This window comes from Rhinatrema bivittatum, chromosome 14 (genome assembly GCF_901001135.1).
Source record: "Rhinatrema bivittatum chromosome 14, aRhiBiv1.1, whole genome shotgun sequence".
NCBI classification, from domain to species: Eukaryota; Metazoa; Chordata; class Amphibia; order Gymnophiona; family Rhinatrematidae; genus Rhinatrema; species Rhinatrema bivittatum.
In genome coordinates, this window is record NC_042628.1 from 6,394,913 (window position 1) to 6,419,129 (window position 24,217).

At 51.6% G+C, this 24,217-nt stretch overlaps 1 protein-coding gene across 2 annotated transcripts in view; it reads left to right on the forward strand.

Moving 5' to 3' along the window:
- FLII (FLII actin remodeling protein) overlaps positions 1 to 24,217 on the forward strand; it is a 36,671-nt gene that overhangs the window by 8,364 nt on the left and 4,090 nt on the right. Inside the window, exons 5-24 of one of the 2 annotated variants that reach the window (XM_029576169.1) lie at positions 1,560 to 1,645; positions 2,542 to 2,703; positions 2,863 to 2,966; positions 3,183 to 3,358; positions 3,766 to 3,923; positions 5,177 to 5,261; positions 6,414 to 6,561; positions 7,715 to 7,848; positions 8,097 to 8,309; positions 8,464 to 8,643; positions 8,896 to 8,978; positions 9,497 to 9,571; positions 10,565 to 10,648; positions 13,729 to 13,900; positions 14,377 to 14,481; positions 14,618 to 14,809; positions 16,900 to 17,088; positions 17,403 to 17,542; positions 18,727 to 18,958; positions 21,507 to 21,661. In XM_029576169.1, the coding sequence (XP_029432029.1) occupies positions 1,560 to 1,645; positions 2,542 to 2,703; positions 2,863 to 2,966; positions 3,183 to 3,358; positions 3,766 to 3,923; positions 5,177 to 5,261; positions 6,414 to 6,561; positions 7,715 to 7,848; positions 8,097 to 8,309; positions 8,464 to 8,643; positions 8,896 to 8,978; positions 9,497 to 9,571; positions 10,565 to 10,648; positions 13,729 to 13,900; positions 14,377 to 14,481; positions 14,618 to 14,809; positions 16,900 to 17,088; positions 17,403 to 17,542; positions 18,727 to 18,958; positions 21,507 to 21,661 (2,873 nt within the window). Of the gene's footprint in view, positions 1 to 1,559; positions 1,646 to 2,541; positions 2,704 to 2,862; positions 2,967 to 3,182; positions 3,359 to 3,765; positions 3,924 to 5,176; positions 5,262 to 6,413; positions 6,562 to 7,714; positions 7,849 to 8,096; positions 8,310 to 8,463; positions 8,644 to 8,895; positions 8,979 to 9,496; positions 9,572 to 10,564; positions 10,649 to 13,728; positions 13,901 to 14,376; positions 14,482 to 14,617; positions 14,810 to 16,899; positions 17,089 to 17,402; positions 17,543 to 18,726; positions 18,959 to 20,841; positions 20,998 to 21,506; positions 21,662 to 24,217 lie in introns of those variants that run through there. The other variant, XM_029576170.1, reaches the window with a different exon arrangement.

Below are 24,217 nucleotides of genomic sequence, written 5' to 3' on the forward strand. Positions count from 1 at the left end.
CCAGTTCCAGAACCACAGTAACCTGGAATTCAGAAAAAAAAGAGAGACTTGTCTGCCGAGATCCATGGTGGTCATTGCTCGTCCAGGGACGCGGGGCTAGGATTTCTGCATTTCTTTCCCTGTAAACTGTTACCTCGGGTGGAAGGGGGAAGCCCTTAAGTAACACAAGAGAAGTGTGGAGAAAAATCTAAAACAGGGACAGCGTCCAGTGACGTTAACAGAAAAGTGTAAGGGACAAAACGCTCCACTGAACAATGGAAGCGCCTGGAGAAAATGTGAATCTCAGCAAATTCTTAGCCCCTTCGAAGGGCGGGAGGGCTCCGTGTGAGTGCATTATTTATTTATTTGGTTTTCTATATCGAGCTTCAATTAGACACATCACACCGGTTTACAGAATAACGGAGGAGTCTATAAGAATTAGGCTTCCTACAATCAGAAGTCTAACAAACTCCCCAGATTTTGGAAACATTAGCTAGCCTTTGATTCGTTACAACCTTTTCTCTTAAATATGGTCTTTAACTATTGCTCTGACATTGTTTAGCCCCTTCTCATGTGTATCAAAAAAGGCTGAGTTTTTTTAATGTACAAGAAGCCAATGAAAGTAATTTAGATACATTTATTTGTTAGACGGCAAGCAAATAGTTTCCAATTAGTAAGCAGTATAAAAAATGGTTTACAGCAAGCTCGTGTCTTTCTCCCTGGGTGGTCTTCAGCAATCTGCTGAGGGTACAAGGGCAGTATTTCAGTCCTAATTTTACAACACCAAGGCTTTCTACTCCTGAAGGAAACAGGCATCCGTGATTTCTGATGCACTGGTCTGTTCCAGCTTCTCGTATCTGAGGTCCACAGCAGTAATGGACCCTTACAGCACCATACGTTTCTAAGCATGGGCAACGATTCAGCAAAAAGCCTATGTCAGGGAACCAGGTGAAAAGTCTTTTTCTGCAACTTGCTATTTGTCAGGTTTGTAATAAAACGGCTGAAAATCATATTTAAAGAAAAGTGTTCCGTAAACCAGAGTTGCCCATTTCTTGGCAGTTGGAGCCACCCAGCAGCTTTGCTGGCCTGCAGGGGTTAATTATTGTGCTTTGTCCAGATGAATACACACATTTTTCCACACAGCTATTATATCTGTAGGAGCTGTGTCTTATTTATTTACTTTTTAACAGGAGGACTAATCCTGTCTGAGCAATGCTTGTAACATAATTGTGTCCCTGGAGGGCTCAGAGAGCAGGCCATTAACCCCTAATGTTATGCAGGTTCTCAGTCTTGGCCAAAAGGGCCCGAGAAGGGACCATCCTGAGCTCAGGTCTCGGAGCTTAACCAGAAAGTGCCCGTATTTGCCGGTGCCCTGTCAGGGGTGCACGGCATCTCTAAAGCTGAGCTATTTTCACGTCCTCTGTGGAGTGAGGGCGCATCTTGTACGCTGTGCATGGTGCCTGTGTCCCCTGCCGACCTTTCAGTTTTCAGGTAATGTGCATTTACAGTGCTGTGGCTGAGTCTGGCCCACACCCTAAAGGCGTGTTCCTCTCGCTTGTTCTCCCCCCCCCCCCCCCCAGGACCTGAGCTACAACCAGCTGACGGAGTGTCCCCGAGAGCTAGAGAACTCCCGCAACATGTTGGTGCTTAACCTCAGCCACAACAGGTGGGCACTAAATCTCATCCTTCCTGGGCTGCAGGCCCGAGTGGCGTCCAAGCAGTGGTGCTAGCGAAGATGACCGTGAACACATGCAGAGCAGCATCGCTGCATGTCAGAATTAACACTGCCAGTTACTGTCCACTCCCCTTAGAACAGTTCCATGATGTGACCTGTAGGAAGTGCGAGGGTGCCAGAGAGTGCGCTCTGAGCTCCGGGGGACTATGTGGTAGCAGTCAGGGGGGCGGGGCTCGATTTCCATCTCTGGTAATAGAGGGTGGATTGGACCATACAGGGAGAGGTGGAGCTCACTTACCATACAGAGAGAGAAGGGGTGGAGATAAAGGGCAGAGCTCAATTTGCATATCGGCTCTTGGAAGTGCCAGGGACCTTTCCTCTGTTATAGTTAGGAAGATCAGTATAAATGGAACAGACAGCTCTTTGGTTGTGAACTTCTGGGATTGTACGGCTCATGAAATGTGTTTAACATAGTTTGCAAGAGACAGAGTTTATTCTGTTGCAGCGTCATCGGTCTGCGTTTGTCGCCTGGGGGGCTATTTATTCTGACTTTTTTCTTTTTCAGAACGGGTATTGCATCTCAGTAACCCTGTAGAAGTCTTCAGTTTTAAAATGTCTCTGCTTTGATTTCTTTTTTATTTTATGCAAGAAGCAGAATAAATTTTGGAAAGTTGTTGAATGTTTCTGTTACGTAATTGTTGCCACCGGTATAGATCGATGCAGAACCCGAGGTGCTGCTGACCTGCTCCTCACCAGACACCGCTGTTAGCCTCTCCTCGTGCAGCACACACCCGTGCCACATTATTCATTGCCATAGAGGCAGCAGTGGAGATAGTTTGCCCAGGCTTTGTTAGATGCTGGGATGACGCTGTTTGTATCTTTATTAGCATCGACAACATCCCGAACCAGCTCTTCATCAACCTAACGGACCTCCTGTACCTGGACCTGAGCGACAATAAATTAGACAGTTTGCCTCCGCAAATGAGACGCTTGGTGCATCTGCAGACCCTGCTGCTTAATAATAATCCTCTCATGCACGCCCAGCTCAGGTAAGGAGCCAGTAGCTGTACCTTTATATTAACCCCTTTCTTCCTTCTTCTAGCCTGTTACAGTGTTACACAGGAAAGCCTTTGATGGGTCCTGGCTGTTCCTTTTCCCTCAGTGCTCGTGGGTTTGTTTGTAGAAGTGTCTCTTGATGTGTCTTACAGGCAGCTTCCTGCTATGCTGGCTCTGACCACACTGCACGTGAGGAACACGCAGCGCACCCAGAGCAACCTGCCAACCAGCCTGGAAGGACTGACTAATCTGTCAGGTAATGAGGTGGTGGGGTTAAGTAAACCATCCAGGAATATGCCCAGCCAGCAGGAAGCCCTGAAGGCCAGAGGCTGGAAGCACCAGCATTTCGTCTGTTGCTTGCCTGCTTGTCTATTAAGGATGCCTCTTTACTAAGGACACGATTGTATCCTGAAGGCAGAGCAGCTGGTTCTGTTACTGTGGGTTCATATCCTCCCTGTCCATCTCTTCCCAGATGTAGACATGTCCTTAAATGACCTGACCCGAATTCCTGAATGCCTCTATACTCTCTCCAACCTGAAGCGCCTTAACCTGAGCAGCAACCAGATATCTGACCTTTCGCTCTGCATTGACCAGTGGACATCGCTGGAAACCCTTAACCTTTCCCGGAACCAGCTCACATCCCTACCCGTACGTACGAGTTCACCTGCTGTACGTGTGGGTGTCTAGGTGTACCTGCTGCTCTCCTGGAAGAGAGAGGCTGGGGGATGTGTGGAGCCAGTGCGGTCCTGGAGGGACTTGTGTGTCTGCAGCCACTGGTCTCGGGGGGGGGGGGGGGGGGATATGCGCACGGAGCTGGTACCTTCCTGTAAGAGTTTCTGTCTTTGGAAGTATCACAGTGATAGGAGTGTGCGTCTTTAATGGGTATCCAGCTTTTTCTTACCAGTACACTGTAAAGCAGCACGGTGATGACCTTTGCTATCAACACCACTTTCACTTTAAGCCTAGGACTAACGCTGCTGATGGGAGCCTCGCTGGTCACTGGATGTGCTGCTCTGTCCTCCTCTCCCAGCCTGACCTTTTCTCTTGCTTTTCAGTCTGCTATCTGCAAGCTGACCAAACTGAAGAAGCTCTACATGAACTCTAACAAGGTGGACTTTGATGGCATTCCTTCCGGCATCGGGAAGCTGATCAACCTGGAGGAGTTTATGGCAGCTAACAATAACTTGGAACTCATCCCTGAGAGCCTGTGCAGGTAACAGAACTCCTCGCCCTCTCTTCTACAAGGATCTGCACAAGTAATAGGTCTTTCCTTTTCCTTACCTTGCCACATCTGGGGCCTTTGTCAAACACAAGCTGTCCTAGTGTGTAGCCAGATGGACTCTGGACCAATTGGTTGTACTCCGCTGCTAGCAGATGGAGACAGTCAGGTTTCAAAGCTGACATCACCTTAGAATCAACCCTTCAGTGACCTCAGCCCTCCAGTATTCTCCGTCTCCAGCAGATGGTGGATGTACCTCTCCCTATGGGGATTGCTGTACTTTTTGGAAGGAGAAATTCTACTTTCTAAATTGAATAAAAATTGAGCTCCTGCTGTGATACCTAAAGGTCCCTCCCCCAGTTGAGAATTCCTGAGGCGATTTCCAAGATCCTTAGCGGTGTGCCTTGGTCCAGTAGCCAGTTCCTGGCATGGTCTTTGCTGGAAACGGGCCAAAGCTCTCTCCGCCCGCAGCCGGAGACACTCTCTCTACTCAGCTGCTAAGCACTGAGCCCAGGTAACTTTATAAAAAAAAAAAAAAAAGAAGATTTAACTCCCGATTTAGAGATGTTTGGAGGGTTTTCGGTAAGACTTCTTCCGGTCTCTTTGCTCAGCGTGCCGTTCCGACGACGTTCCCGATTCCGTTGGGATAAGGGAAGTGGCCTTCCAAGCGGGTTGAATAGCCCTCGGTGGACTAGGCCCCCCTTTAGGCTTGGTCGGCACACCAAGTGGTAGGCCGCGGTGGCACCATCTTGCGCACGGGTCTTCCCGTGGAGTGAGCCTCGAATCCAAGAGATCCCCGGGTAAGTGTTCATCCAGTCCCTAGTTTAGGGTACCTATATTCTTACTGAAGTTCACTGTTCACGGTTGATTGAGTACAGTTATGGTTATTCGTTTTTAATCATATTTTTATTCAAGTTTTTTTCTCTAGCATGTCCACAGTGGCTTTTGAAGAGTATACTGAAGGGCTGAGGTCACTGCAGGGCTTTGAAACCTGCCTCCGTCTCCATCTGCTGGCAGAGGAGCATAAACCTATTCCCTGTCATCTGTCTACACTAAGGAAAACTAAATTATCAGGCAAGTAATTTCTCCATTCTTCCCTTTTACCTCCCTCAGGGCCTGAGCAGGCCTCTTCTTCCTCCCTTACCCACCCCTCTCGGGGCCTGCGCAGGTAACAGGCCTCCTGCCCTGTGTGATTGCCCCTGCTTTTCTAAACAAGTCCCTAAACACCGCGTTCTGCGACTCTGCAGGTGCGGCAAGCTGAAGAAACTGGTTCTGAATAAAAACCGCTTGGTTACGCTCCCGGAGGCCGTTCACTTCCTGACAGAGCTGGAGGTGAGCAACCACTCAGATCCTCAGGTGCTGCATTGTTTCTCTGTTCTTGTCTGGGGATCGGGGGAGAGACGATTAAGTGTAAAGAAAAGGGAAAAGATTGGTAAATGAAAAAATTCTACACAGAGCGCTGGCAGGGAGGGGAACTTTAAAAACTCAGCGCTCTCTGCAGATGGTAATTTCACCGTTCTTTTTTTTGCTTTTGGATTATTTTCCTTCCTGATATTGCAAGGAGTGGAGGGGGGGCAGATTTCACCTGAATTACCAAGCAGCTCCCCGGGTAAAGCCGATGGCTGAAAATGTTCCACCGCGGTGCCAGGAAAGGCTGGCACAGATCACATGGGGATTTCGTTTTGAAAAGTCCTGCAGTTCTAGCTGGTCCCAAATCTTTGAGGGAAGCTCCATGAGTTGTTTTTTGTTTTTTTTTTTGCTTTTAGGCCCCAGGCTGAATTTGAAATTCCCTCCCCCACCCGAATCCTTGGGAGAAAAGATGCAGCTGTTTCCAAACTCTGCTTATGCCCCGACCTGCAAACTTAAGAGGCCCTGCCTGTGTTTTGTTTCCAGCTGTGGGGGTCCATTTTCGGCCGCTGTCCAGCCCGCAGTTAGCCAGATAAAGTTATCCTACTATCTTTGTCGGGGTGCTCAGCTGTGTGGCGACAGCACCAAATATAGCTGGATAACTTCATGCAGTAAACCTTTTAGGACTGCTCTGTGGCATGAGCAGGTTAGCTTAGCCCTTTAACCTGGAGGTAGTCAGCCACCAGGGATTTTCAAATCCTGCCATTTGTCCGGCTAAGTCTGGCTGCATATCTGCCTCTTGTGTTTTTATTCCTTTATGTCAAAATGGGAAATCTCAGTTGACAAAAATGCTACACATCAAAGACCGTGATCCAGCTGCTCACAGTCTGATGCCTGGAAGACTGTCTGGACATAAATTGCTTTTTCTTTGCCAGGTAAAGGCAAAAGAAAAATTATTTTTCAGCTCCTCTTAAGATATTCCTGAGAGAGCTCCATTGTAGGAGCTGCCTGACGCCTTGGTGTCGCTCATCTGAGAGTTTCCGGTCTCAGTTTTCAGCACAGGGAAGTTGCCAGCCACTGCTCCCTGCTCTCTCCTTCTTCTCTTGGATGAGTTGCTTTGTGATCTCTGCCTCTCAGATCCTGGATGTGCGGGAGAACCCCAGCCTGGTCATGCCCCCAAAGCCCGAAGACAGGACGTCAGAGTGGTACAACATCGACTTCTCACTGCAGAACCAGCTGCGATTGGCTGGGGCATCGCCTGCGACCGTTGCAGCTGCCGCGGCAGGTAACACAGCGATAGGGGAGGGCCCCTGGCCTGTGGCACAAAGCTTCTTCCCTGCCCGTACCCGGATCAGTCCAGACTCCTGGGTTTATGCCTCCCTGCCAGCAGATGGAGACAGAGCAAGTTTCACTGACACTGCTTCATAAACCTCAGTGCCACCTGCAGTTCCTCAGTATTTCTCTGTCTCCAGCAGATGGCAGAGGGTTCTCTCACTTTTTGGTTTTGACTGAATTTTCTTCTTTTGAGCCTTTCCTCCTGGGGGTGTCAGGAATCCTTTGGGTTCTCCCTATCCGATTGAGACAGACGAGCCGGGGGTTGTCACCCTTTTGTGAGCTCGGGGTGTAAATCTGGTTGTGCAGATCCCTCCCCGTCACGAGGCCGCAATCCATTTAGGCGCACCACAGGACCACGTATAAAGAAGGGGGTATTCGTGGCCTTCCTCCTCAGGGCATCTGTAGAGGTTATCGGGTTCCCTGCTCCCACAGGAGGGAAGGATGTCAGGCTGCACCCATGCAGGTGAATTGATTTTGCTTAAGGTCACAGTACAGGAGCCATATTTGGCCTGTCCATACTGGGACAGAGTTTTTGGGTGCTGTTCACCCATGAACTTTGCAGGAATTTTAAAAGCTAAAGGACAGGCGTATATTGTTTTGTACCTGCCCCTGCTACTTGAGGTAAATTGTGTAGATTTGAAAATGCGATCTATGGGGGAACTATTGCTCCTCTCCCCTAACCTAAACACTTCTGGGCGCCTCCTCGTGCTGCAAAAAGTAAAACGTATACATATTTTAGCCTCATCTTCCCCACACTTTTAAAATTAAAGTGGAAAAAGGAGGAAGCCTAGTTAGACACATCTTACCCTGTTTCCAGGCCCTAATATGCAAGGGTGGATCACCAGCTCCCAACTTGGCTATCCAGGCCCAGGTGAGACGCAGCAAAGTACCAGCTAAGTTTGGGGCCTGGACCCCCCCCCACCCCACCCCCCACCCCCAGGGCCTGGTCTAAGAATGGGCACAACGGGGGGGGGGGGTGGAAACATGGTCTTGAATTTTTAGTTTACTCTTAATCTCGGGGGATGTGGCAGTCGCTGAGCGTCCTTTCACCTGTTTGAGTTTCTCTTCTCACTACGATCCCCTTTTTCCTTCCGCCGGCACAGGGAGCAGTGCGAAGGACCCCTCGGCCAGGAAGATGCGCCTGCGCCGACGGAAGGATTCGTCGCAGGATGACCAGGCCAAGCAAGTGCTGAAGGGCATGTCGGACGTTGCGCAAGAGAAGAACAAGAAGATGGAGGTGAGGAAAGGCTGCAAAGCAACCAAAAGTCATCTCTGGCTTTTAACTGGAGAGTGGTAAAGTGAAAGCAGGGGTAGTGGGCAGGGAGGGAAGCAAAGCAGAGAAAATGGTTCCCTTCTCCCCCTTGCTGCCTCGTATAGGGCAGCCTCCTAGCTCTGCTCCCTTTTTCCCTCACCAGGGTGAGACCAGGGCCCTGTTTTCCTCCGGCAGGAGAGTAATAGCCCCTTTGTTCTTTTCTCCCCTGGCAGGAGAACGGCGACGTTAAGTACACGGACCTGAAGAGCCGGCGCTGGGACCAGAGCCTGGAGAAGCCCCACCTGGACTATTCCGAATTCTTCACGGAAGATGTGGGGCAGCTGCCGGGCGTATCCATCTGGCAGATTGAGAACTTCATCCCCATCCTGATTGACGAAGCCTTCCATGGGAAGTTCTACGAGGGCGACTGCTACATCGTGCTGAAGGTGCGCCGACGGCGGTTTGGAAGGAGGGGGAGGGGTGCAGGGCTCCACCGGGGTTCCCTTTTCCCACTCTGCGGTTCTGTCTGGGGGTAATCTTGTCCCCGTTGTTTGGAGGTTCCGCTCGGGCAGGTAATATGTGCTTCTTTCCCACCGCCAGACGTTCTTGGATGAAAATGGTGCGTTGCACTGGGAAATCTACTACTGGATCGGGCAGGAGACCACGCTGGACAAGAAGGCTTGTGCTGCCATCCATGCGGTTAATCTGCGGAACTACCTGGGAGCCGAGTGCCGCACTATTCGGGAGGAAATGGGAGACGAGAGCGACGAGTTTAATCTGGTAATGCTGGGGAAGAAAAAAACACAAACTCTAAAACATGTTTATGGAATTCAGTCCCCAACATCCATCCATTTTTTATCGTTGTTAATAGAAAGCTGTGCTGAATGTTTAGTGACTCTGAAGAGATTTTTGTTTGCGTGCATAGGAGTAAGAATGGGGACCGCGCCCTGCTCCAGACACCGGTCCCGGCTATGAGGTTTGTGAATGGGCTCTGGCCACTGGTTCCCATCTTGAGAATTTTTCTGCTTCCAGGTGTTTGACGGTTCCATTTCGTACATCGAAGGAGGCTCAGCCAGCGGCTTTTATACCGTGGAGGATTCCCAGTACATCAGCAGGTAAGCGCCTGTAGAGTGTGAGCACAAGTCAGCAGGCAGGAACCACCTAAAGCCTTGGTAACACAGCAGCATCTCTCCCTGTGTATCGGTGAAAAGCCCCAGGGCAGGTATCCTGAGCATTTCCTGCAGGCTCAAAATAGGGGCGAGTGCATTGTGCAGCTACCTCACGTGCCCAGGATTAGTGCCAGGCAATGCCGGAGAATCGCAACTCCCTAGTTACTGTGAGACAGCAGATGGCCAGAAGAGGAGGCCGGGTTTACAGCCAAATAAATGTGTTGCAGTATCTGCAGAGCTGTTTGGATTTATCATTATTATTATTTTTTTTTTTTGTTATTGTGGAAAGCGATCTGAAGAATGCCCTTATCCTCCTCCTGGTTCACTGCAAGCACGCACTAGCTTTGCTCTCAGCCCTGCTCCCCAGGACAGTAGCCGAGCTCTTCAGTGCGGTTGCTGCTACCGTTCTGGCCGTCGCTGTCGCAGTTTGTCCCCTCACTGTGGGTTTTGTCTCTTGGCTGCAGACTTTATCGCATCTTTGGAAAGAAGAATATCAGACTTGAGTCTGTGCCTCTGAAAGCCGCCTCTCTGGACCCCCGGTGAGTGACACCCATGATCTTTCCTGTCCAGGGGTGGCCTGCATCCAGCTGGTTACCAGAGGGTAAAGGTTTGGAGTAATTCTGTTTATTGATGAGGCCACCTACTTCAGCAGTTAAGTGCACATCCTGCAGTTATAAAGCAGCTGTCCTACGTTGCCAGAATGTCTCAGCTAAATTACTCTCCGATGTATGCATAGCACTGTATAGGCAGAAAGCAGCCTGGCCCCTGGGCTATTTCCAGCCTTGTTCATGTGTATACTTACGGGGAGGCCAGTTTTAAATTGGCTGCAGTGCTTGCAGACCCCGGGATACTTTGTACCTGTGGGCCTGTATGCCAGGGTCCGAAGGAAAAATCCTCCCAGAATTTCCCTGTAAAAACCCACGGCGGCCATTGCTGGCAGGGAGTCTTTACCTTCCCTGTACGTACCCGGATCAGCCCAGACTCATGGGTTTTACCTCCCCTCCAGCAGGCAGAGACAGACCGATTTCTGTGGACTCTGTCGTATACCCCTGAGGTGCCACCTAGAGTCTGTCAGGATTCTTCTGTCTCCAGCAGGTGGAAGAGGTGCTACATCCATGTTTTTAATGTTAACGCCAAACAGAAATGGTTTTGCATCGTTTGTGCTGCAAATGATCTCTTAAGACCTAAGAGGAGTTGTGTGAATCAGGAGACCCTGAAGTGAAGCTCGGAGGCTCTGCCCGATGCACACACTGGTCTGCTCACTTGTCCCGTGGGCACTGCATCCACTTTCACATTCATTAGCGCTTTGTAAGCGTTTTAGTCAGGGAACAGGTTTTCCTCCTTCATTCCACTACGGGAAAGCCCATGCGAAGCAGAACATTAGGGAATGAGATGTTTCAGCCGAGGAAGTGATCTGTTTTGCTGAAGGTCCCCTGTGTAGGTCCATCAACCTCCCCTCATCAGTCCCAGTGACCCTGCAACCTGCCCGTGCTCTTGCTTATTCTCTACTGTTTTTTATCCCTATCCTTCAGATTTGTTTTCCTGCTGGATCATGGCCTAGACATCTACATTTGGAGAGGAAGTCAAGCCACTCTGAGCGGCACCACCAAAGCCAGGTGAGACCTTCTCTGAGTGGGTAAAGGCAAAGAAAGAGAGCCAAAGCTTGATCTCTGGAGAATTAATGGAGTAAGTTGTGCTTGGAGATAACTGTCTGGTCCCACAGTGTTCCAATCCTAATAACCCAGGTCCCAAAGCGTTCTGGTGCTTTTTTGTTCAGGAAATCCTAGCTTGAATCCAGATGGACTCAGGAGATGGAGATGGAATCAGATTTCAAAGCTGTCGCCCTAGATACACCCCTGCAGTGTGACCTCAGCCCTTCAGTATTTCTCAGTCTCCAGCAGATGGTGGATGTACCTCTCCCTATGGCGATTGCTGTACTTTTTGGAAGGAGAAATTCGACATTTAAACTGGACTCACTGTAAGGAAGTGATGGTCCAGGGACATTGGACGGAGGAAGAGTCCCTTTGGAATATGAAAGCCTGGGCAGTCAGATTGATGTGTCTACAATTCAGCCACAGACTCCAGGGTCAAGCGATCCGTGTAATGTCGGACAACACAATGATGATAGCCTACATCAACTGCCAGGGTGGAGCCAAGAGCCAGCAAGTGTGGGCGGAAATACCATCTATAGATGATCTCAGCTTCCCACATCGAAGGAAAAGACATCATCAGAGCAGACTTTCTAAGCATGGAGAGTGGGTGGTTATTGGCCAAAGCCTTTCAGCTGACAGTAGATTGCTGGGGTCTCCCATCCATCGACCTTCTGGCCGAATCTCATAATGCGAAGGTTCCCTGATTCTTCAGTCACAGAAGAGATCCGTGGTCCCTGGGATAGATGCTCTCGTTCAGTCCTGACCGGAAGAAGAGTTGCTATATGCTTTCCCTTCATGGCCCCTGCTGGGCATTCGCAAAATCGAGCACCACAGGGGATTAGTCCTACTAGCACCTCCAGATTGGCCCAGGCATCCATGGTATGCAGACATTCAGAGACTCCTGGTGGAGACGCCCCCCCCCCCCCCCCCCCCCCCCCCCCCCCCGTGCCTCGCATCGCACAGGGACCTGCTACAGTAGGGACTGGTCCTTCACGAGAATCCAACTCTATTATGTCTTATGGTCTGGCACATGAGAGAGTTCAACTGATGAAGCGAGGATATTCTGCAGCGGTAATTGCCACCTTACTCCGCGCTCGGACGTTCTCTACGTCCCTAGAGTATGTGCGGGTCTGGAGAATATTTGAAGACCTGGTGTGAGGAACATGCCCTCCCCCCTCGGGCAGTCAAAATCCCACTAATTCTGGAATTTTTGCAGGACAGCTTGATTAAATTTTTGACCCTTAACTCCTTGAAGGTGCAGGTAGCGGTTCTCTCCTGTTTCAGGGGCGAGGTGAATGGAATCCGCCTGTCGGCTCATTCGGACATTAGCCCATTTTCTGAAAGGGGTGAAGCAGCTCTAGCCACCCCTATGGTGGCCGGTTCCCTCGTGGCATCTTAATCTAGTATTAGAATTTTTGGCAGGGCCCTCCTTTCGGCCACTGTGCAGTCTTTCCTTGTGTTTATTAACCTTGAAAATGGTGTTCCTGGTGGCTCTATGCTTGGCACGTCGCATCTCTGAGCTACAGGCCTTGTCGTGTTGGGAACCGTTCCTCCGGATGAGGTCAGGAGCATTACAGCTTCGTACCGTTCCATCCTTCTTGCCCAGGATAGACTTGGAGTTTCATTTGAATAGGTCCATTTCGTTGCCAACCTTAGATAAGCACAAGGACGTGTGAGAATACCACCTCCTCCGTCGTTTGAATGTCGGTAGACTTGTGGTGCAGTATCTGGAAGTTTCAGAACCGGTCCGAAAGATGGTCCATCTGTGTGTCCTTCACGGTGGAAGGAAGCAGGGCGAACCAGCTTCGCGGGCCACCATAGCTTGCTGGATTAAGGAGGTGGTCACAGGAGCCTATGTGAAGGCAGGAAAGCAGTTACCTTCTCAGGTTAAAGCTCATTCCACTAGGGCTCAGGCAGTCTCATGGGCGGAAGTTAGACTGCTGTCTCCTGTCGACATCTGCCGAGCGGTGACATGGTCCTCCTTCACACCTTCTCCAGGTTCTCTCACCTGGACGTACAGGTCCGAGAGGATTCAGCCTTTGCAAGAGCGGTGTTTAATCGGACCACGGGCAGCCTCCTGCACCGATGGGGCATCTGTATTCTTACTTGTGTTTATGATTGGTTGAGTACAGTTACGGTTATTCATTTTTAATCATATTAGTTTTTTCTCTAGCAGGTCCACAGTGGCTTTTGAAAAGAATACTTGAAGGGCTGAGGTCACTGCAGGGGTGAATCTAGGGTGACGGCAACTTTGAAACCTGACTCTGTCTCCATCTGCTGGCAGGGGAACACATAACCCATTGGTCCTGAGTCCATCTGGCTACACTGAGGAAAACGAAATTATTAGGTAAGTAATTTCTCCATTTTTCTAGTCCAGATTTGTAACAGAACTGAAGGAGTAAGTGAGGTGAGCCAAATGTGTACCGTGTCCTGCCCAGTGCATAGACTCTACACCAAAGAGTTGGCAATCAGCTTTGAGTTTAACAGCTCAAACCAAAGACTATCTGATTATTCACATTAAGGCCTCAGAGAATCGATTTTGATAATGTTAGCTTTTTAAGCCAAATTACTATTAATGCAGAACTGTCTATTTTTGGATGTATGTTGATTTTATTCTGAATGTTTTTATTGTAAACTGCATCGGGCAAATGTTTGCAGACTGCGGTATATAAAAATGTTAACTAAATATTCCTGGATGCTTGGTCTTGCTCATGCGCGATCCTGGCTTGGCTGTAGGATTGTGCAGCTCGAGAGGAGCAACACTGCCGATCCTCGGAACAGCATCCACTCCACAGCTTCTTAATGTTGCTCCTGCTTAGGGTTCAGACTCTGTGCTCTTCACTTCTGCTTTAGTTGCCAGGATATCTTTGTGTGCGCCGATGGGAAGGCCGAAGCTGCGTTTTTGTCCTGGTTTGGTAGCTGCTTATCATATTTTGCACAATGCGCTCTGAGCCAGGACAAAAGAGTTCACTCAGAACGGGGCTTGCGGACTCCTTGTTTTTATAAAGGATTTACCTTTCTGGAATGATTCCTGGTCCTCGCAGGCTGTTTGCAGAAAAGATCAACAAGAATGAGCGGAAGGGGAAGGCGGAGATCACTCTGCTAGCACAGAACCAGGAGACCCCTGAGTTCTGGGAAGTTCTGGGAGGGCAGCCGGAGGAGATCAAGATGCATGTCCCTGATGACTTCCGGCCAGTCAGACCCAAGCTGTACAAGGTACGGAGCAACCTGTCACCATCCCCTTGGTATTTTTCAGACAGGGCACAGAAGTATGACTTTTCTGTACATACCCAGATCAGTCCAGACAAGTGGGTTTTGCACCCCTACCAGCAGATGGAGGCAGAGAACAAAAACTTTGAGGCACTGCTACCTAACTGAGAGTGCCACCTGCAGTCCCTCAGTATTTCTCTGTCTCCAGCAGATGGTCTGACTAAGAGAAAAAGAAAATCAAGAGAGAGAAGAGAGATTTTGGAGATGGAGGCTCCCTTCTATAGATAACGTTCTACACCACGACACAACGCTACTTCATATCAGAAGCTTATATATGTTTGTTTCTTAATGAGATGGATAGCTGTTGCCTCAGAGTGTTAGTTAAACTCGATTTCCCATTGCCAGCAGGAGAGGGATTGCAACTTGGGCTCTGATTATGTCAGGGTGGCTCATGGCCTCTCCTACTCCATTGTCTCCTTCAGGTTGGCCTGGGGCTGGGATACTTGGAGCTCCCTCAGATTAACTACAAGCTCTCCGTGGAGCACAAGAAGAGACCAAAGATTGACCTGCTGCCAGAGATGAGACTGGTAAGGACGTCAATGGCTGACTTCAGCCCTGTCAGGGATACGTTTTGAGGAGGGAGGGGGAAAAATATTTATTTTGTGATGGAAACTGGTGATTTTTTTTTTTTTTTTGTCTTCTTCAATCTTCCCTGCTCCCTAGCTGCAGAGCTTGCTGGACACCACGTGTGTGTACATCCTGGACTGCTCGTCTGATGTCTTTATCTGGATTGGCAGGAAGTCCTCGCGGCTGGTGCGAGCAGCAGCCCTGAAGCTGGGGCAGGAGCTGTGCGGCATGCTGCACCGTCCCAAGCATGCCGCGGTGATTCGCAACCTGGAGGGGACAGAGTGTCAGGTAGATCCAGCACAGCCAGGGCGAGAGGCTCTTCTGGACCAGTGTCGGAATACATTGAGTACAATCGGGGCAGCTTATTACTTCTGCCCTGACTTGGCAGGCAGGCAGCAAATATGCTGCATGGGCTGGTGTTGCTTTAAACCTGTCATGAATATTTTCTTACCGTGAAAAGCGTAATTCCTCTGCCCTCAGGCAGTGGGTTATGCACTCCTCCTCGCTGACGTATAGCCCTGCCCAGACGTCAGCCCGCCAGTATTCTCCGTCTTCAGCAGATGGTGGACCTGCATCTCCCTAGAGGGGATCGCTCATGTTGGGGGGGGGGGGGGAAGAAGAGAAGGTTGAGCTCCTGAGGTGACACCAGACCGGTCCCTTCCTGTGGCCAGATTTAGGCTCTAAAGATTGAGGAGAAGGGGAAGCTCGGAGGTAAAGGCTTTGTGTGCTCTCCCCCCAATCATACTTACAGCCGGGGAGGGCTGAGCTCAGGTAAAAGAGAGGGTCCCCTTTCCCTGTCTGCTTGTTTCTCTCCCCCCCCTCACACCTTTGAGTCAGTGGAGAGTAGAGGCGCGCGACGTTCTGGCAGCGCGGGTAGCGGTCGCTCCTAGGCCCCGTGTCGCAGGTCCTGTCGGTCGGTCGCGTGCCGAGTGCCTAGGCCGGGGCGTGTTTTTCCCTGCACGAATGCCCAGTGGGGCTGCAGCCTGGAATCGGCGCGCATGTATGGCTGCTACGCAAGCCCGCAGCCTAGATTTCAGCGCATAATTGCGCAGCCTGGAATCGGCGCGCATGTATGGCTGCTACGCAAGCTCGCAGCCTAGATTTCAGCGCATAATTGCGCAGCCTGGAATCGGCGCGCATGTATGGCTGCTACGCAAGCCCGCAGCCTAGATTTCAGCGCATAATTGCGCAGCCTGGAATCGGCGCGCATGTATGGCTGCTACGCAAGCCCGCAGCCTAGATTTCAGCGCACAATTGCGCAGCCTGGAATCGGCGCGCATGTATGGCTGCTACGCAAGCCCGCAGCCTAGATTTCAGCGCATAATTGCGCAGGTACGACCGCATATGCATCGGGGTGCGTGCAGGAAACCGCATGGGACAGGAGAGTGGCCTTTTGGTGAAGGATAATGGCACCGGGGGCTGAAAAGTCTAAGCGTGTTTCTGTTTATGTGGCTTGAGCAATCCATTTATCGCTCTCACTTTGCCTGTGTTGGAGCTGGGTGGAGGCTCAAGGTGATTTGCCTCCCAAGGATTTTACCGCTGTTGCTGTATCCCCCCCCCCCGATGATGGATAACTCTGTGGAAGGGGGCACAGGAAGCAATGCGATGGACTGTTTTGCTCCCCTCTTGTTCCCGCTGGGAGGAATGTCCTTGGGGGAGGGCCATGTTTGGTCCTATGGGTCCTGGTATGGACTCGGCCTCGTTCTCCTAGGTGGAGTTTTTACAGGGGTTCACAGGCCTTTCTGAAAGGGCATCCAGTGGAGGCTAAGCAGCCTTGTAAGGAGGGGACGCGTCATAGGTTTTCCCATTTGGCGCCCAAGTCAGGCCTGCGCCAGTTTTCAAACCTTTCAGTCGCTGCGCTGACGTCGAGGCTGGTGGGCGGGTCTACGGGCCGCGTGGAGGCACCGGAGCGAGGAGGCGCTGCCTACCATGGGAAGGTCCTAAGAGTTGCTAACTGACAAAAGGAATTGGCCAGAGGCTCGTCTGGTTTAAGAAGCGAGAGAATTTCCACAGGATCCAGGAGGGACCTCGGAGCGGAGAGTTCCTGCTCCAGAGAGCTTACCTGCAAAGGCGTGCATGGTTTTTCTGTTTGAGAGACTGAGTTTACTTTTAGGCTTCTAGATTTTTCTGTTCCCTGTACGTACCTGGATCAGTCCAGACAGTGGGTTATGTCCCCAATCCAGCAGATGCACAGAATAAGTAAAGTACAGGCCTGCGTCTTGATTCCCGTATTCCCACCTAATATTCTAAAAAATGGACCTCCCCCGCCAGTCCCTCCCAAAGCAGTTGAGAAATGTGATGGGGGTGTGAATGGGCCGCTCCCCCCCCCCCCCCCCCCCCCTAGGATGGCCTGTGTGATTCTGTCCTCTCTCTCCCAGGTCTTCAAGTCCAAGTTTAAGAACTGGGATGATGTCCTGAAGGTGGACTACACCCGCAACGCGGAGACGGTGCTGAAGAACGAGGGGCTGACCGGAAAAGTCAAGAAGGATGCGGAGAAGAAGGATCAGATGAAAGCCGATCTAACGGCGCTCTTCCTCCCGCGGCAGCCCGCCATGCCCCTGACGGAGGTGAGTCGGTGCTGCGCGCTCCCCTGCGCCCACAGTTTTAAGGAGAGTCTGCGCCGGGCGTGGAGCCTTGAATCCATAAATAAAGGTGAGCCGGAGCTGCACAGCGCTGTCCTCGATGGGGGAGATCCGTGCTTTTAACCCCTTATGGGGAGGCCAGGACAGCGTTGCACGGTTCCCCGTGACCCAGGGCTGTGCGGGCCCCAGGACCTCCGTTTACTTCTTGGGGGCACACACGGTGTCTGGGACCCTCTGTACCCGGCAGGGCCTGCTCCCCACACTCACTCTCTCTCTCCCCCTCCCGGGCGCACGCACAGGCCGAGCAGCTGATGGAGGAGTGGAACGAGGACCTGGACGGTATGGAGGGCTTCGTTTTGGAGGGCAAGAAGTTTGCGCGTTTGCCGGAGGAGGAGTTTGGGCATTTGCACACCCAGGACTGCTACGTCTTCTTGTGCAGGTGAGTGGGGCATCCCCCCGGCAGGGCGGTGGGTACTCCTGACTGCGGGCTGCAGAGTGAGACTCGCACCCATAGCCTCTCGCTTTCTCGTTGAATGAACTTCAGATGTGTGTGTGTGGTCCAGGCCTGCCGTTTTTGATTTGTGATTAATAATACGATGGGAATACGGTATTAAGTAAGAGCGGCTGCGTGGCCGTAGTCGCGCCTGTCGGCCCTTCCGTCCCGCGCACTCGCAGCCTGCACCGCTAACAGGAGGCTGATTCCAGCGCAGCGACGTCGGGCTCGTCAGGCCCTCCCTCGCACAGTTCTGCTTGTGTTTTTCATGGCGGTGAGGCTGCGTGGGCCTTGCTCGCTCACAGCACTGCTCTTGGGGAAAAGCCGGCAAGCTGCTGACAGAAGGAATTGGCTGTTTTCAGCACTGAAACCCAGCTCCCGCAGCACAAGAAAAAGTCAGCAAGCCGCTGATATATGGAAAGGACTTTTTACAGTTTAAAAAAAAAAAAAAAGGTTGTTTTGTAAGCAGCAGCGTCCAAGTTGCTTCTCAATATAAGTTAACACTGGAAAAAAGCAAAAGGACGTTTGTGTGGTGCAGCTTGCCCGTTGCTCCGGTGTCCTGTGATGGTGTCTGTGCTTCAGCCTGGGCTCGAACGTAAGAGCCGCGGCTGCTTTTCTGGAAAGGACATTCTTAAACATGGGCCTCCCTTATTATATATCAAATATATTGTTCTAGCTCTTAAAGGAATATTATCTTCCAAGAGCTGTCTGTGCCCCAGTGTGCAACGAAGCCAGGGCGTGTTACCTTCGGCATCAGGGAGGGCAAACCTGATTAGCCTGAGGTCGCTGCTCAGTCAAGTTGAGAGGTCTGGCACCCCAATAGGGGAAGAGTCTTGGTCTCATACTGCTGCAACTTCTACGTAACCCCTCGGTCCAGACAGCGGTAGAGCTGAAGGAACAGTACTTAATGGTAAAATAAAAGTTGATCTTTGTATTATAAGGCTGGTTCATCAAGGGGATGTGCAGCCAGTTACCATCAAAATGTCTCAGCTTCTGTTTGTATCTGATCCGAGGGGACTACATGAACCAGAATGCACTGTACTGACCCCCACCTGGTTTGCCCGACTTTCCCCATAGGCTAAAGCTGCTCTCCCCACAGGGAAACCTAATAAACTGCTTCATTGCTTTAGATACTGGGTCCCAGTGGAATACGAGGAGGAGAAGAAAAGCAAGAAGAAAGTGTCAGAGGGTGAAGCAGAGGAAGGCGAGGAGAACGAGGAGGAGGAGGAGAAGCAGGCAGAGGAAGACTTCCAATGCGTGGTATACTTCTGGCAGGGCCGTGAGGCCTCCAACATGGGCTGGCTGACTTTCACCTTCAGTCTGCAGAAGAAGTTTGAAAGCCTCTTTCCAGGAAAGCTAGAGGTGAGTGTACGAAGGTCCTTTTCTACGTGGCTGCTCTCCCCTCTCCTGTAACGCTGGGTCTGGAGCGGTGCTGCTCTCCCGTAACGCTGGGTCTGGAGCGGCGCTGCCTCCTCCGGCGCGTGGCTGCTCTCCCCTCTCCTGTAACGCTGGGTCTGGAGCGGCGCTGCCTCCTCCGGCGCGTGGCTGCTCTCCCCTCTCCTGTAACGCTGGGTCTGGAGCGGCGCTGCCTCCTCCGGCGCGTGGCTGCTCTCCCCTCTCCTGTAACGCTGGGTCTGGAGCGGCGCTGCCTCCTCCGGCACGTGGCTGCTCTCCCCTCTCCTGTAATGCTGGGTCTGGAGTGGCGCTGCCTCCTCCGGCACGTGGCTGCTCTCCCCTCTCCTGTAATGCTGGGTCTGGAGCGGCGCTGCCTCCTCCGGCACGTGGCTGCTCTCCCCTCTCCTGTAACGCTGGGTCTGGAGTGGTGCTGCCTCCTCCGGCACGTGGCTGCTCTCCCCTCTCCTGTAATGCTGGGTCTGGAGCGGCGCTGCCTCCTCCGGCACGTGGCTGCTCTCCCCTCTCCTGTAATGCTGGGTCTGGAGTGGTGCTGCCTCCTCCGGCACGTGGCTGCTCTCCCCTCTCCTGTAATGCTGGGTCTGGAGTGGTGCTGCCTCCTCCGGCACGTGGCTGCTCTCCCCTCTCCTGTAACGCTGGGTCTGGAGCGGCGCTGCCTCCTCCGGCGCGTGGCTGCTCTCCCCTCTCCTGTAACGCTGGGTCTGGAGCGGCGCTGCTCTCCCCTCTCCTGTAACGCTGGGTCTGGAGCGGCGCTGCCTCCTCCGGCACGTGGCTGCTCTCCCCTCTCCTGTAACGCTGGGTCTGGAGCGGCGCTGCCTCCTCCGGCGCGTGGCTGCTCTCCCCTCTCCTGTAACGCTGGGTCTGGAGCGGCGCTGCCTCCTCCGGCGCGTGGCTGCTCTCCCCTCTCCTGTAACGCTGGGTCTGGAGCGGCGCTGCCTCCTCCGGCGCGTGGCTGCTCTCCCCTCTCCTGTAACGCTGGGTCTGGAGCGGCGCTGCCTCCTCCGGCGCGTGGCTGCTCTCCCCTCTCCTGTAACGCTGGGTCTGGAGCGGCGCTGCCTCCTCCGGCACGTGGCTGCTCTCCCCTCTCCTGTAATGCTGGGTCTGGAGTGGTGCTGCCTCCTCCGGCACGTGGCTGCTCTCCGCTCTCCTGTAATGCTGGGTCTGGAGCGGCGCTGCCTCCTCCGGCACGTGGCTGCTCTCCCCTCTCCTGTAATGCTGGGTCTGGAGTGGTGCTGCCTCCTCCGGCACGTGGCTGCTCTCCCCTCTCCTGTAATGCTGGGTCTGGAGCGGCGCTGCCTCCTCCGGCACGTGGCTGCTCTCCCCTCTCCTGTAACGCTGGGTCTGGAGTGGTGCTGCCTCCTCCGGCACGTGGCTGCTCTCCCCTCTCCTGTAATGCTGGGTCTGGAGCGGCGCTGCCTCCTCCGGCACGTGGCTGCTCTCCCCTCTCCTGTAATGCTGGGTCTGGAGTGGTGCTGCCTCCTCCGGCACGTGGCTGCTCTCCCCTCTCCTGTAACGCTGGGTCTGGAGCGGCGCTGCCTCCTCCGGCACGTGGCTGCTCTCCCCTCTCCTGTAATGCTGGGTCTGGAGCGGTGCTGCTCTCCCCTCTCCTGTAAGGCCTGCAGGACAACTCTGTGATTTTTGCAACGAGGGTCACAGATAATTCCCTTCTCTTTTTCATGGATTTTAGTAGGAAGTAAGATCTGAAAGGTTGCCAGCCAGCCTCTGGGATTCATCATGCACCAAGCTGCAGCTTCCAGAGTGACTCAGAGAGCGGGAAGTGCAGGGCTGACATGTTAGGGGAGATTTAAAAACCGCTCGTTTCCCCCCATCAGGTGGTGCGAATGACCCAGCAGCAGGAAATTCTGGAGAATTCTGAAATGGAAATCATTGAAAGGGCTACCCTTTTTGTTCAATTCTATACAGAGGAAGAAAAAAAATTTCCTAATGAAAGCTTTTTTCCAGAATATGAATAATGATTTCATGGGGGGGGCAGTGACGGTTTATCCTGATCTCTCACGTCCCACCCAACAACGTCGGAGGTCTTTTTTAGCTGTGCGCCCGGAGGTTTTGGCCCAAGGGGCTAGCTTTGCCCTTCGTTTTCCATGTAGATGTATCGTAAAATATTCTGGAAATCTATATGTTTTCTTTATGCCAGACCAACTGAGAAAGTTTTTAGATGGAAGGGCCATAACATGAGTATTAGGAGGTAAAGATATGTGAGAACACCTAATGCCGGTTTAAATATATAACGTGTATTTCAATAATGTCTTCTCTTATTTTCCTTTGGGTATCTCCCCCCCCCTTTAATTTCCTATGAAAGAACTAATGAATGTTAGGTTATCCATTATATATGTATTATGGAAAAATATTTTTCTTTGTTGACATTTTCTGTAATTTCAGTCAAGATATATTCTTGTAATTATTTTGAAAACCCATAAATAAAGAATTAAAAAAAAATTAAAAAAAAAACAAAAAACCGCTCGTTTCCCCCCATCAGGTGGTGCGAATGACCCAGCAGCAGGAAAACCCCAAGTTCCTCTCGCACTTTAAAAGGAAATTCATCATTCACAAGGGCAAAAGGAAGAGCAAGGCCGATAACGTGCAGCCCAGCCTGTACCACATCCGCACCAACGGCAGCGCCCTCTGCACCAGGTGAGGCCCGCCGGGGAGGGCTGTAGCCACGGTTATAAAATGGGAGCGCAGAGATGTCTGCAGAGAGCACTCGCACCTGAAGGTGCTCTTTGGAGACGTTTTCACTGCTTAACTGTCTCCCCTTCCTGAAGTTGCAGGACGTGTTACAGCCTTGGCTGTAAGTTGCATTATTTCCAAACTCAGAGCAAACTGACTTGCAGATGTGGGGGTTTTTTCCCCCTGAAATTTTAAATCTGTCTTTCGGGTGCTGTTTGCTCCAAGCAGATCTCTGCACTCACAGGGCAAAATCTACTGGAGTCGCCCTCTCTACGAGTTACACATTTGTGTGACTTGAGAGATTTGGACCTGCTACAGCAAATGTCCAAACCATGCAGAACCCCGTCTGACTCCTTAAGAGCAGAGTCTGGTCTGAAGCTTTTATATTTCATGAGACATTTGATGCTTTTTAGGTGCAATTGAATAAGGTGATTGTATACCTAAGAGGGTGGGATGTATTTTATGTTTTATTTTAGGTATGGTGATTAGAATTTGCCCAGAATTTGAGGGAGCAAGTAGTCTTTTTTTTTTTTTTTCCTAGCGTGTAGCCAGACGGACTCAGGACCAATGGGTATTGTGCTCTCCTGATAGCAGATGGGAGACGGAGTCAGATTTCAAAGCTGACATCAGCCTACATGTTACCCGTGCAGCGTGTTTAGCTCTTCAGTATTTCTCCGTCTCCATAGCAGATGCGGACACTATCCCAGACAAGAATAGTGTAACATTTACAGCAAGAAAGAAGAAAATTTACCTTAAGAGAGCCCTGCTTCTCCTGTGGTGAAACCTAACGGTCCCTCCCCCAATTGAGACTTTCCTGAGGTCGATTCTCGATATCCCTCAGAGGCGAGCCTTGGTCCGACGGCCGAATCCCGGCGTGGACTTAGCCCTCAGGGTGGCTGAAAGGCAGCGGGTGCAGATTTGAGCGCGGCGGTGAAGGTATTTCCCTCTTTCCCCCCCCCCCAGCTGGAGACTGTCCGGCACGCGACCAGTAAGGTAGAAACCTTTACTTCTAAGTCTCCGGTCTCCGAGGCTCGAACAGCCGTATCGTCCTTCCTCCGAGGTTTAAATCAGGTTGAGCAGCCCTCCCTTGGGGCAGGCCCCGATTCGGTGCGAGGGTCCACACATGTGGAGACCCTCGTGGGAGGGGGGGGGGGTCGCCATCTTACCTTCGGGGTCGTCTGCGCCATTTTCCCCCTCCGACCAACGGTACGCGCAGGGCAGGCTGGAGGCTCGAAGAGCCTAACTTAAGTGCCTAACTACGTTTGAGCGCACATCAACGTGCACTAGGCCGCACTCACAACTGGGCGCATAACTGTGCCGCGCGGACAAACTCCGTTGCCCGCACACACAACCTGTGTGTGCGCATAACTTCTACGCATCAGACACTCACAACTAAGCACATCCGCGCGCTCAACTCCACGCACTGGCGAATTTCTAAGCCCTACACGCGCACAAATAATGGCACCACCATGCAAGAAAGCCAAGGGACCCTTCCTTTGCCCAGCCTGGATTGGAATCGCTCTTGTGCGAACAGAACCAGGGAGAACCAAATCAAGACCCTCTCCAACCAGGAGAGGGATCCGGTACCACGGATGATGGCATCCCGGACCTATGTATCTCCAACTCTGGGCCCCCACAGGAAAACTCCTCCGGGGCTACCACTACAACCCCTCCTGTGATCAACATGGATCCAGGAACCTTCTCCTGGGTGAAATTTTTCAAAGGGCTGCAAATCTTTGTCCAGGCACAACCAGCCCCTGCTGTCCATCAGACTCAAACCCAGCTGGAAGCACAAGTCCTTCCCAGCACCTCCTGGGCTCCTAACTAAGAACTTCTCTGAGGGGGATCCAGATACCTCAGAGGATGAAAGAAATTCCCCCTGTGATGGAGCCATACCAGGGATGGAACAGCTCCCTTATGAGGAAAGGCTGAAGAGGTTAGGGCTGTTCAGCTTGGAGAAGAGACGGCTGAGGGGGGATATGACAGAGGTCTTTAAAATCATGAGCGGTCTAGAATGGGTAATTGTGAATCTGTTATTTACTCTTTTGGATAATAGAAGGACTAGGGGGCATTCCATTAAGGTAGCAAGTAGCACATTTAAGACTAATTGGAGAAAATTCTTTTTCACTCAACGCACAATAAAGCTCTGGAATTTGTTGCCAGAGGATGTGGTTAGTGCAGCTGGGTTCAAAAAAGGTTTGGATAAGTTCTTGGAGGAGAAGTCCATTAACTGCTGTTAATCAAGTTTACTTAGGGAATAGCCACTGCTATTAATTGCATCAGTAGCATGGGATCTTCTTAGTGTTTGGGTACTTGCCAGGTTCTTGTGGCCTGGTTTTGGCCTCTGTTGGAAACAGGATGCTGGGCTTGATGGACTCTTGGTCTGGCCCAGCATGGCAATTTATGCTCTTATGTTCTAAAGATGGGTCGAGAGAACTTCGGACAAGTGGGTCCTAACTATCATTCAAGAGGGGTACTCGCTGGAATTCCAAAGCATTCCTCCAGACAAATTTATGAAAT